Raw genomic sequence first — 12486 nt, 5'->3', positions numbered from 1 at the left:
GTATTGTGGTTCCATCGGCAGCTTTCCATATTTCTATTGAATCTTCCCTGCACGCTTTGTTGTTTTTTAGTTCTCTGATTACACTTTTGATCTCTCCTAAAAGGTTGGTGTATCCGAGATATGTTTATGTCAGGTTATTGTCCTCAGGAAATCTTTCTTTGGGTATATCATAGTTGAGTAGGTTTTTAAAGTCCCTAGCTTAGACTCCCCAATTTCCTTTATTGTTGATCACTACATCTCCATTTTGACATTTGAACATAAGCTCAGTGGGATGTATTTGGTTAATTTCTGTTTAAATGCTTGACAGTATTCTCTGGAGGTGTTCTGAAATTCTGAACTTATTGGATCTAGAAGACTCTTTTCAAATTTTAGTGTTTCTTTTTTTTTATTGGATTTTATTAGTTTGTTTTCTTTGTGTGTTCTTGTTTGTGTGTTTTTGTATTTGTTTTCTTCTGCCTTGCTTGCATAACACTTGTTCCATACTTGTAGTCTATAGTAGACTGCTTCATAGAATTGTTTTTTCTATCAATGCTTACATTTTTTAGTGTTGTGGGCAATCTCCTGGGCTGTTCTATCAGATCTTTCTTTAACTCTTGCTAGTTTTGAGATCTCTGAGTCTTGTTTGAAACTTTTGTTTATTACCAAGGAATTTTTGGATATCTATCCTTAACATATTGGATTGAGTACTTCTGTGAGAATTTCATCTTGACTCTGATCAGGTAATAGTTTGAGTTGATGTTAAGTCTCAACATTCATCCTTGACTTTAACATTTCTCTGATGTTTGGTTTGAAAATAGCAACATGATCAATTTGGAACTTGTCAAGTTGTTAGTGAATTCATGTCATCTTCTTCAGAAGCCTTTTAATAAATCTGGGCATTATTTTGAGATTTTCTGTTTTATACAGAGAGATGAGTCATTCTACATTCCTGTTTGTTTGTTAGTGGGCTGTATACCTACCAACTTCTCGATCTCTAATTCTGTCTCAGCCAATTTAGACAATGAAGACTCCTAGTTGAATCTTAACATGCTTTTGGGAAATTTGGTTCACTTTAGTTTCAGGGAAGTCTTAGAAAACTTCTACTTTTTGTGGGTTCCTTTTATTATCTGTATTTACTGGGGCATATGCTTTTGTTAGGGTGCATATTTTGTTTATACATTTAAATCTTAGGAACAAAAGTCTGTTTGACATTGATCTGAAGTCTGTCACCAAGTTTATTATGTTTTGATTTACTGCAAAAGCTGTGTCCAGATGTAGCAATCCCCTTTAACTGCATTCCTTGTTTACCTTTGTATATTCTAACATTTTGTGATTCAAAGATGATGTCATTTAGATATCTTCTGATCTCCATTAACAACTATTACTGAGATTTTCTGGGAGTTTAATGTGTTGATGAAGTGCTTAAGTTTACCACTTTCAGGACTGAATTTAAACTTAATTGTTGCTATATATTTTTCATTTGATTTGTAATTTGTGTAAAGAGTTGCAAAAGCTCCAATACTTTCGAACATGGAGGTTGAGGTTCACCAGGACCTTGCTCGATGCCACTATTTCTGACGACAGTAGATTACAGTTTCCAGTTACCACTTTTAGTAATCTGTTGTTATTTCACCATCATAAAACTATTAAAATTGTCTTCAGTAGGACCCAGTTCCTCTTTATCAAGTTATATAGCAAATTTTTGTGACTGTGCTAGTTGATTGAGAATATAAATCGTTAAAAAATCAACAACTGCCAGTTCAATGTAGAAATTAAATATTATTTTTATAACTTTTCTATTTAATTCTAACTTTTATAGTTTAACTTTTTTCAGTTTGGAAATTTTTTTTAACAAATATTGCATCTAATTTGAATTCATAGTTGTAATAGAAATGACCTATCTAATGTAAATGACTATATTATTATTGATGTACTCACTTTTTTTCTCTCGCATGAAGTTTAAATTCATCCACAACCTTTTTAAATAACGTCACAGTGAAAAGGCCATAATCATTATCCTGGCTAACAAGCTGCGTTGATCGAGGTACAATCATATCTGTCAACTTCTCATAACCTTGATTCCAGTCATTAAAACTGCTCCTAAAAGCAGGAATGAAAACAGAAAATAATCATTAAGAAAAAAGTAATCTGTACATCTACTGAAATGCATAAGAGATCTGTTCAAAAAGTAAGCAACATTTTGAATTACACATCAGTAAGTAGGGGATCTTAGCAAAAGGTGGTGGTTGGCACCACTGTGTGTAGAATGTAGCATGTCATATCACGTTAAGAGATTCTTTATTAGCTGGGTAGTTCACAAGTTGTTTATGTAAGCTATTTTAATATCATTTTGAATTTTTAAGGAAAAGCAACATATTAATGTGAACTTTTGTATTAACAAGTGTTATGACTGATTTAAGCAATCTATAAAATAATATGAATCAATTGAAGATGGTCTATGCTTAAAAATGTCAACAATATCAACATTTCATAAAAAATTAATTCAGGTTTTAATCATCATTTGTACAAGAAATAGTAGATGAAATTTCAAACTGCTCATGCCATAATATACTATAAGTGAAAGAGACTAAGGATACTTCAAATTATGGCAAAATATGGGCTGCTTAAAATAGTATAGTATAATTTGAGGTCAAAACTAAATTTGTCTTGGCCATGTGTCATAATAAGTTTGCAAAGACAAGGTTACACTTTTTAACAATAAATCTCATCATAAAAATATCATTCTACAAATTTTTACTACTCCATGTTTTTTATGACTGCTTCCTGAAGTAATAACACTTCAGGGATAAGTCTATTAGTAGAAGAGGGGAATTCTTTAAGGATGAAAAGTACCAATATTTCTCAGGTAAGCCCTACAAATTTATACAACAATTTTTTGTAATGTTTTGAACAGACCAAGTTTGAATAAAATACTAACAAAGACAAAGAGAGTAAACCTTAACTATCTTTTTTGTAATATTTAACTTAAAGACTTGCAAAAGGTTCTCTAGTCAACTATTATGACTACTAGCAAATAAAGTTTGACTGTAATACTCTAATTCTCAACAAATCATCAAACTAAATTTAATTTATGATAAAAAAATGACGAAAACAGTATGTACTCATAGGTGAGTACTTACATTGGTGAGAGTAAGCCAATGTTCTAAAGTTTTCATTTTCCAGAAAGGAAAAAAGATAAATACCATTAAAAGAGTTTCAACAATTTAGAATATTAATTTTTTTTTGAGATTTAACAGAACTGTAAAATATAAAGCATGTTTATTTTCAATACAACTTCAGGTGAGTTTTACATATTTTGTTACTCTTTAATTATTTCTTGTGCTAGAAATTCATAAGTGCAGATATAATGTTGTATAATGAGCATCATTAATCTCAGGGAAAGGAACTCTTTATCTAAAGTGTTTTTGTATGCCAAATGTTATAAATGCATAAGACTATGAACAACAAATTTCAATTATAAATCAGTGTAAGTTAATAAAGTTAAAAGCCATATGTATTATAATATTAAGTGAAAATTTCTTTAAAATCTAGACCTAAAAGGTAATAAAAAAGTAAATACACAAAATAAGGTTCTTACTTTGGAACCACAACAAGCAATGTAGTAAGATATTCTGAGTCCAAAATAAAATGTTCTTTCTTCACAAGATCAGCTAAATTACGAGTCAATAGGCTACCACTAAAACAAATCAAGAAAGAAAAATTATAAAGAAAAAACTTTAATAAAATTAAGAAGTAACACATATTAAGAATACTTGAGTGACATCATTTAAGCAAATATCACAAGATTTATAACTTTGAATAAAATGTATATAATTTCCTAACAGTTATTTCACAGGATCTTGGGTGAGAAGGTGTACAACATTATTATAAAATAATGTGGCGTTTCACAACACCTACAATGTTATAGGAGTAGGGACCTAAAAATTGAAGGAGATAAATAAAGTAAAATGAAAACAGCCAAAAGTTTTTAATAAATTGGTTCCTTTATATCACAACAACATTAGGTCCTTTATGGCATTTATAATTTAGTGCGTTTGTGAGCAAGTTTACTACATAACAAGTAATAATTTTATAAAGCACCTGTTAACATGATTTATATGAATAATCACATGTAGTTTTTTTTATTAATTTTCCATCAGTAATGAATGATTAATTAAATATAAATCTTAATAACACAAAGTAGTACATACACAGTGTTTAAAGTTACTACTTTTAGTCCTCATAAATGAAGAAAATGAAATTTTTCTGCTTTTTGAAAACTCAATTTTTAACAATGAATTTCCATTACGGAGAAGTGTCAACTGTTCTGGATTCAAGTCCCAGACAGGCATGGCATTTATCACTTGCTACATAAATTCATTATCACCCACAGCAACTGCGGGCCAGTTGTTGCTGTACAAATAAATAAATATTGTTAATATTAATTCTTTACCAGTAAATGCTTTGGCAATATGTAGCAAAATCAGTGATAAGACTTAATCTTCTATATATATAAAAATGAATGTTTGTCTATCTGTATGTCTCTTATGCCTTCCTAAACCGTTCATCCAATAGCGATGAAACTTTGGGGAATGGTTGGACGCATGCCAGGGAAGGTTTCTGAGTTAGTAAAATAGGGGGTTTCCTGAAATTCCCGAATAAATACTAAAATAAACTAAAAATGGTGTAAGTTAGGAGTATGGAGCCTTCATATCTCGGGAACCAATAGAGATATAGTAGTGCAATTTGGTGTATAGGTATCCTGTTAAAAATTAAGAAACACGTGCTTCCAACGTGTTTTCCAAAATTTCCCGAACTTTTCCGAATAACTCCTACAATTACTATGCTTAGATTATGATAAAATGAGATATTTTTAAAAGTAATATTGTGCTTTAAAAAACTGGAGTTCATATATAGGTACCAGACTTAGAATTGTAAGATAAAGGTGATTTGATATTTTTAAAAATGATAGCGTACTTAATTTAAATCTGTTAATTTGAAAATTAAAATATAAAACTTTCGATAGTTGTGAACATTGCATTCTGACATTTTAATTTTCAACCGATTTCAACGCCATTTCTTGCAGATATGCCTCCCAAAAAACAAGCGGTAGTTCTATGTCTCAAGCACAAAAGAAAAAGGCAACACAAGCATCAGAAACAAATGACCAACGAGAAGCGAGATTGAAAACAGACAGAGAACTTCATGCTCGAGCCCGTTCATCGAGAAGTGAGATTGGGAAAAACGAAAAAAGGGAAAAGAGAAAAAGCAAAATAGGGAAAAATCAGAAAAGGTAAAAAGGGAAGAGGGAAGAAAAGAAAAAGGAAAAGAGGAAAAGGGAAAACGGGAAAAGGGAAAGGTTAAATTTTGTGAAGTTCCATAAAGTTCATTTTCTTAATGTTTTATGAAACTTTCAACTGTGTTCATTTAATTTATATCTATACTCAAATCTAGCAACAGCGAAGTATTGCCAGGTTTGCTAGTTAATATATAATTTATAACATTAATATAGAATAAAAATGTCATTTTATTAAAATTTTAATAATTACTAAAAAAAAGTATTAGTTTAAAGGAGGAATGATCAAACATTTTTAATAATTTATAAGTTTCAGAAGATTTTCTCTCAGATTAATAATAAATAAACTTTAATGTGCAGACTGAATGAGCAACAAGCAAAGAGCTATATTATGATATGTCCATCACAAAGTTATGAAGTGTACTGGCAAAGCCTGTCAACAATTTTCTCAATCCACATTGATCTAAAACTAGATTGCCTTTAGATTTCCCTTTCACTACAGTTACATCTTTCTAAAATATTTACAGATGAACTACTAAAATAAATGTCTTATAAGAAAATATATTGTGCTATCATAGTTTCTTACAATATAATATAAATTTAAATCAACTAAAAATTATTAGAGTAGTATTTTTTACAATATTCTGCAAATAGTTTTTTCTTGATTATCTTACTGTAGGAAAAAACCATTCAAACTGTCTAGATTTTTTTTTCTGTTATCAAAAACAAAACATTCTAAAATATTAATAATATATATATATTATTAAATATAAGAATGAAAGAGAAAAAAATTGTAATAAAGCAGAAAACATATTACAGAGCACAGTCTGTATCTGTATCTGTGTGTGTGTGTGTATCTCTCTATGTGTGTGTGTGTGTGTGTGTGTGTATCTCTCTATGTGTGTGTGTGTGTGTGTGTGTGTGTGTGTGTGTGTGTGTGTGTGTGTGTGTGTGTGTGTGTGTGTGTGTGTGTGTGTGTGTGTGTGTGTGTGTGTGTGTGTGTGTGTGTGTGTGTGTGTGTGTGTGTGTGTGTATGTATATATTTATATATATATATATTATATATATATTATTTTAATGAAATTAATCTTTTTAAGATTCATATTATTCCTCTGTACTATTATATTTATTATTAAATTATACTTACCATTTTACTATTATACTATATTTATATTATATTATATTACATTATTTATACATTATATTTAAATTTTATTAAATAAATCTCTTATGTCTTACCTGAATATTGTGTACTAGGTGGTTTATTAAATATAATTTATAAATATATATTTTTAAAGTCACAATAGTTGAATTTTAAAAACTGTAAAATAATCATGGCAATCTGCCTAAAATCAAACCTGAGATGAAGTACAAGCCATTCCAAAAACTGGCAGAATCAGTCTCAAGACATCAAGTATCTTACAACAACCCTACATATAAAAGGAAAGGAGAAATGAAGTGGCCTTCCCCATTGCCTTTTTCAAACAAATATACATACGGCTGTATATCAAGCCCACCAAATACAGATTTTCAACTCTGCAGGTGATACCTCCATTCTGTATACACACGGACTGACTGTACAGTGAATATTATTACTCTAAGAGAAGGCAACACTGACCACTGATCCTTGTAACTTTGATGCTTTTCACAAGTCACCATCATAAGAAAGACAGAGACTGACAATATAAATGTATAAATTATGTCTTTCTTCTGCTGAGAAACAATGTATTACTCCAGCTGTGCTCAGTAAGCGAGACAGCCATTTATTGATATAATACCAATAATGTATGAAAATCTTCTACAAACACTACAATGGAAAGTGTCTAGTTTTTTTCTATCAATATCTTTGAAAAACTATTTTTTTTAATTGTTCAATTAAATCACATATAAGATTAGTTACAACACAACTAATTACACAACAATAAACAAAAATCTTTAGAATAATCATAAAGTGTAATCTAAAGAATAAAGACAGTAATAAGTAAATTACTTGATATAATGACAATGTTTTTAATTTTACGGCTTATTAGTTTTAGGTGCCAGTACATGGTGCTCATTTGTTACAGGATTATTCAAACTGTCAATACCATTTTAATTTAAATAGTACTGTAATTAAATTGATAGCATACAATTTTTTTACAGATATATATTTATTTATACATTTACCAGATTTATTTTATAAATATAACTAGGTTATTAGATTTTTATAAAAATATCATTCAACACAATTAATCTTGGTGTTTTCTACTTCGTTTCTTTAGAAGTAAATCAAAACTGCAATATGTTCATGGATCTTATATATTTACAATTTTCTATGATATTCAAAATTCTATCAGTTCCTAACTACCAAAACAAAAAGAGCTACTACATCACAAAAGTCATCTACTAAAGATTTACTGTACATAAATTTTCCATTCACCAATGTCTGGGGGATAAGATCCTTTGAGAATGTTAAAATTACAAAAAAGGCAAATGAATATATTAAAAAATACATAATTTTAATCTGAGTATAACAGATGCAGTTCTACAAAATGTAGTTCTATGTAACTTTGATGTAGTGATGTAGTTATACGTAAATTTGTACAACTTTAATAAAGAAAATGGATTCTAAAGGTTTCTGATATAAAAAAAAATGGATCAGTCCAATACCACTTCAACATTTATGTTTAGGTTACCATATCACAAAAATCAATAATTACATTTTTCTTAGTCAGTACACATTTACTTGATAAGTTTTCAGTATTCTTGAAAGCTATAATAGAAAATTGCACTGATTAATACTCAAAACCACACTTACGTTTGTTTTTTTTCCATATTTTGAAGACTGCTCTTTAAGTTATTATAAGCTGTAGATTTTGTTTTTAAGTCAGCATCAATCTGACCAACCTGTTTACTAATTATATCAGCAATATTTCTTAAAGACTGCTTAATAGGATATTTTGCCATATCCCATTGAAACCGTGTTATATAAGTAGGCAAATCTCCTAAAAAATTAAAACAAAAATTACAAAGTTAATTTGGTTTATTTTGTTATCAAAAGATGTTTGAAAAAAATCATTGTTCTAAGGCAACCTTTTGATGAATAACATGAAAGACAAAGTTTTATATACATGTAATGACAAAGTATACATGAGAGGTTATCTCTAAAGTAAAGACCGTTTAATTGTAAAAAAAATTTATTCTGAAAACGAAATATTTCTTATTTCTCTTAAACTACATACCTTATACTACTTCTCCATATAACTGCCACATGAATTAAGACATCGTAGCGATACACCAGCTTCAATATACCCTCGTCGTATTCTTCTGCCAACAATCCATTTAGCCACTGATTAACATAATTTTTAAGTTCATTGTCACCCGCAAATTGCTTCCACTCAAAAATTCTTTCAATTTCCCAAATAAATGGTAATCAGAAGGAGCTAAGTCCAGACTATATGGTGGGTGATCGTAAAGTTCCCACCTAAATGTTCTCAGTAAATCACACGTCAGACTTGCAACATATGGACGTGTATTATCGTGCAGCAGATTGTATAAGTTAATTTTTTGAAAAATGTAGAAATGATGCAATTTTGAAAAAATTCATCAGTTTGTGAAAGTGTAATTTCTTCATTCAGTGAATACTACTACAATGATTTCAATGAAACTTTTTTTTTAATAGAAACATTCAAGCTAAAAACTCTCAAATTGAACTTCAAGTTGCATACCAAGACAGAAGATCAAACAGATGAGCATCAAGGAGTTAAAGCTGAAAATCAAGTATGCACCACTACTATATTTGTTTGTAAGACATAGTAGTAGATGCATATATGTAAATGTTTGTAGACTATTTACAAATTAACTTTGGTTGGGCATTACAAACTAACCAGATTGCACAGCTTAAATATGTCACATATACAGTCAGTCACCACATCATTCTGTACTGCTCGAGCAGTAAATGGTGAAATATGGAAGAGATTGTTGCAGCTTCCATCAGCTGTGAGGTACATGGTGTTATTTGTATTTAATGATGGTATTGTTACTGGGAATGAGACATGGATTCAATTCATCAATATTGAGACAAAAGAACGGTCCAATGGCTGTACATGCATTCACCAAAAAAAATCACACACCAATTTGAACAAAAAAAATAACGGCTATTTGTTTTTGGAACGTAAAAGAATTTTGTTGTCAGAATTTATGAATCTGAGTTTAACAGTACCACAAATGATTATTGTATAACACTGGCAAAGCTTAGGAGTGCAATTCAGAATAAACAGTGAAGGATACTAAGAAAGGGTTTTTGCATTATAATGAATGAACTCACACTGCCTGCTAGCACTAACGGTTTACTAAACAATTTTAAATAACTGATTTATTATATTCCCCCTTACAATACTGATTTGATACTATCTGATTTTCATCTGTTCACAAAATTGAAGAATTGGCTGGAAATTTATCACTTCAAAAGCAGTAAACTCATGGATCATGTCAACAAATGAATGAGTATTTATGGCTACACCATTGATTGAAAAGGGAATATATTAGTGCCTGAATTTTGGTGGGGGACTATGTCAAGAAATAATATAGGTATGTATGTAACTTTTGTTATGTAGTAAATGCTTTTCAATTTATTTTGTGTGATAAACTTGTGTAACTCAATGCACAAGTGTCAATGAAACTCTTAAATAACTATGTTATATTGAAATAACGTACGAGGTGTGTTTAAAAAGTAACGAGAATTTTTGTTTTTTGGAAAGAACTTTACTTATTCATCTACATTAATGTTATACCCTTCAAAACAGTCCCCATTAGATATTATACACTTATGCCAGTGCTTTTATCAAATTCAAAAAATACTTCTGGAACTCAATTTTTGGAATAGTGTTTTAATCTTATCTATGCTTGTAAGATTCTCTTTATTTTTGGAACAGAAAAAAATCGCACGGGGCCATGTCTGGAGAATATGGTGGCTGGGGTATCAATACAGTGTTGTTTTTGGCTAAAAATTGACAAAAAACAATGAAGTGTGAGGAGGCACATTATCGTGGTGCAAAAACCATGAATTGTTTAGCCACAAATCCAGGCATTTTTTCGGATTGCTTCACACAAATGACATTGAACTTGTAGGTAATACTCATTATTATTGATTGTTTGACCTTGTGGCAAGAACCCATGATGCACTATGCCATTAAAATTGAAGAACACTGTGAGAATATAACCTTCACATTCGACCGTACTTGTCAAGCTTTTTTTGTCTTAGTGATCCAAAATGCTCCCACTGGGTCGATTGAGCCTTAGTTTCGACATCATACCTGTAAATCCATGTTTCATCACCTGTTATGACACAATTCAGTAGTTCTGCATCATTGTTGACTTCATTTAGCAACTTCCATTTGCCGCTGTTTTTGTTTGAAATTAAACAATTTTGGAACAAATTTTGCTGTCAACAATTCATACCAATAACATCTAAAAAATTTCATGGCATGAGCCAATTGATATCCGAACATCATCAGTGACCTCTTATTGTGATTCAGCAATCATTCATAATCATTTCTTTCACTTTTCCATGTTTTTATCAGTTGATGTGCTGGGGCGTCCGGGGCGCTCGTCATCTTCAACTTCTTCTTCACTCGTAGCAGACTGACCAAATGCATATTTAACATTCTTAAAACATTGCTATACTTTATTTCACTCTTATAGCAAAATTTAATACAAATTCTCTGATCCATTATTTATACAAATAAAAAACCGCCGATCATACCAAAACAAGTGTTATCCTTTTGCAATTGACAACAGACTAAATATGTCTACATCCAATATGACTAAAAATCTAGAGATACTTTTCAGATATGTTTAAAAAATACAACAAAAAAAATCCCGAGAATCAGACTAACACAACCTGTGAAATTTCAAAATTCTCATTACTTTTGGAACACATCTCATATACCAAATTACCGAGGTATCGCTAACATAATATTACAGTAGTTACAACCACATTTTGATAAAGATAGCAGAGCATATGACTCTAAAAAGGCTACAACCACCAATGAAATAAAGCATGATAGCTAAAGAAAAATAATCAAAAAAGGAAGCTTACTAAATTCAGGTGTCTAATCTGATATTTTAGAACCTAAAATGTGGTAGAAAAATCAGGGGTCGACTTGTACACCAGGGCTTAAATTAAAATTTTTATAGGTTAGTGAATTTAAATAGAAATTGTTACATGCCTTAAATACTGAAATATTTTGTTAAAAATATTACATAAAAAAAATAATTTAGCAATATATATACTTATACTTTTATTAGGATCACTTACAACTAGAAAATAAGTTGTAAATTACTTTGATATTATTTAAGTTTAAATAATGTATACAGATAAACAATATTGTGTCATATTGAAAAAATTTTCAAAGTTGTAGAATTGAAAAAGACATGATTTTTATGTTCTCTGAAGAGTAACTAAACAGTGGGTGAGAAAAACATAATCCAACAATATTGTGTTTTACATCATAATATTTCCATGTAACTAGGCCACCAAAAACCAAGAACATAAAATCATAAAAAGTCACTCAGTCAATTTTTGCAAACCCACTTTGATGTACAAATATCCTTTAATAAACATCCTCAATTAAAGGATGTTAAAGTTAACGTCCTTTAATAAATAACATCTTATACCTTTATTTTTCTTCCAATCATGAAAAAGCTTTTACTAATAGGATAATTATACAATGAATCTAGGCTTCATGCTATAATTATGTCCAGCATTTTTGTTAAAGAATTTAGTATATATATATATATATATATATATATATATATATATTTATATATAAGTATTTAGTAACAGACAGCTTGCAAATTAATAGTTTACCTTTTCATTAAACTCATGGGTGCAATGCCACATTTTATAAAAACTATAATTATTTAACTTAGACTAGATTTAAAAAAAAGGATGCAGCAGTTTTCTATCAAGATGCATAATCAGCTAGTATGGACATTTAGCTTTAGACACTAAAAATGCTGGACCCTTAAGAATATTTAATGTCTGTGTTCATAGTAATTAGTCAAACATACTATTATTACTGCCTCATCCTAGAACTAAACAATAATCATATTTATCAGCAAAATCACTAAAATTCTAAACTTAGAAACACTCTCATTAGTGATTCAAAGCCCACATCATATAGAAAGTTTACAATTAATACACTAGATTGTACTCGGTATATTATTTT

The 12486-nt window shown here is 29.7% G+C and overlaps 1 protein-coding gene across 2 annotated transcripts in view; it reads right to left on the bottom strand.

Moving 5' to 3' along the window:
* Vha44 (V-type proton ATPase subunit Vha44) overlaps positions 1-12486 on the bottom strand; it is a 53205-nt gene that overhangs the window by 26605 nt on the left and 14114 nt on the right. For both annotated transcript variants that reach the window (XM_075360892.1, XM_075360893.1), the window contains 3 exons: positions 8073-8259; positions 3578-3676; positions 1918-2079 (listed from right to left, as the gene is read on the bottom strand). In XM_075360892.1, coding sequence (XP_075217007.1) covers positions 1918-2079; positions 3578-3676; positions 8073-8259 — 448 coding nt within the window. The remainder of the gene's footprint in view (positions 1-1917; positions 2080-3577; positions 3677-8072; positions 8260-12486) is intronic.

Source organism: Lycorma delicatula, chromosome 3, assembly GCF_047948215.1.
Source record: "Lycorma delicatula isolate Av1 chromosome 3, ASM4794821v1, whole genome shotgun sequence".
Taxonomy (NCBI): Eukaryota; Metazoa; Arthropoda; class Insecta; order Hemiptera; family Fulgoridae; genus Lycorma; species Lycorma delicatula.
This window is presented reverse-complemented; position numbering and strand designations above follow the sequence as displayed.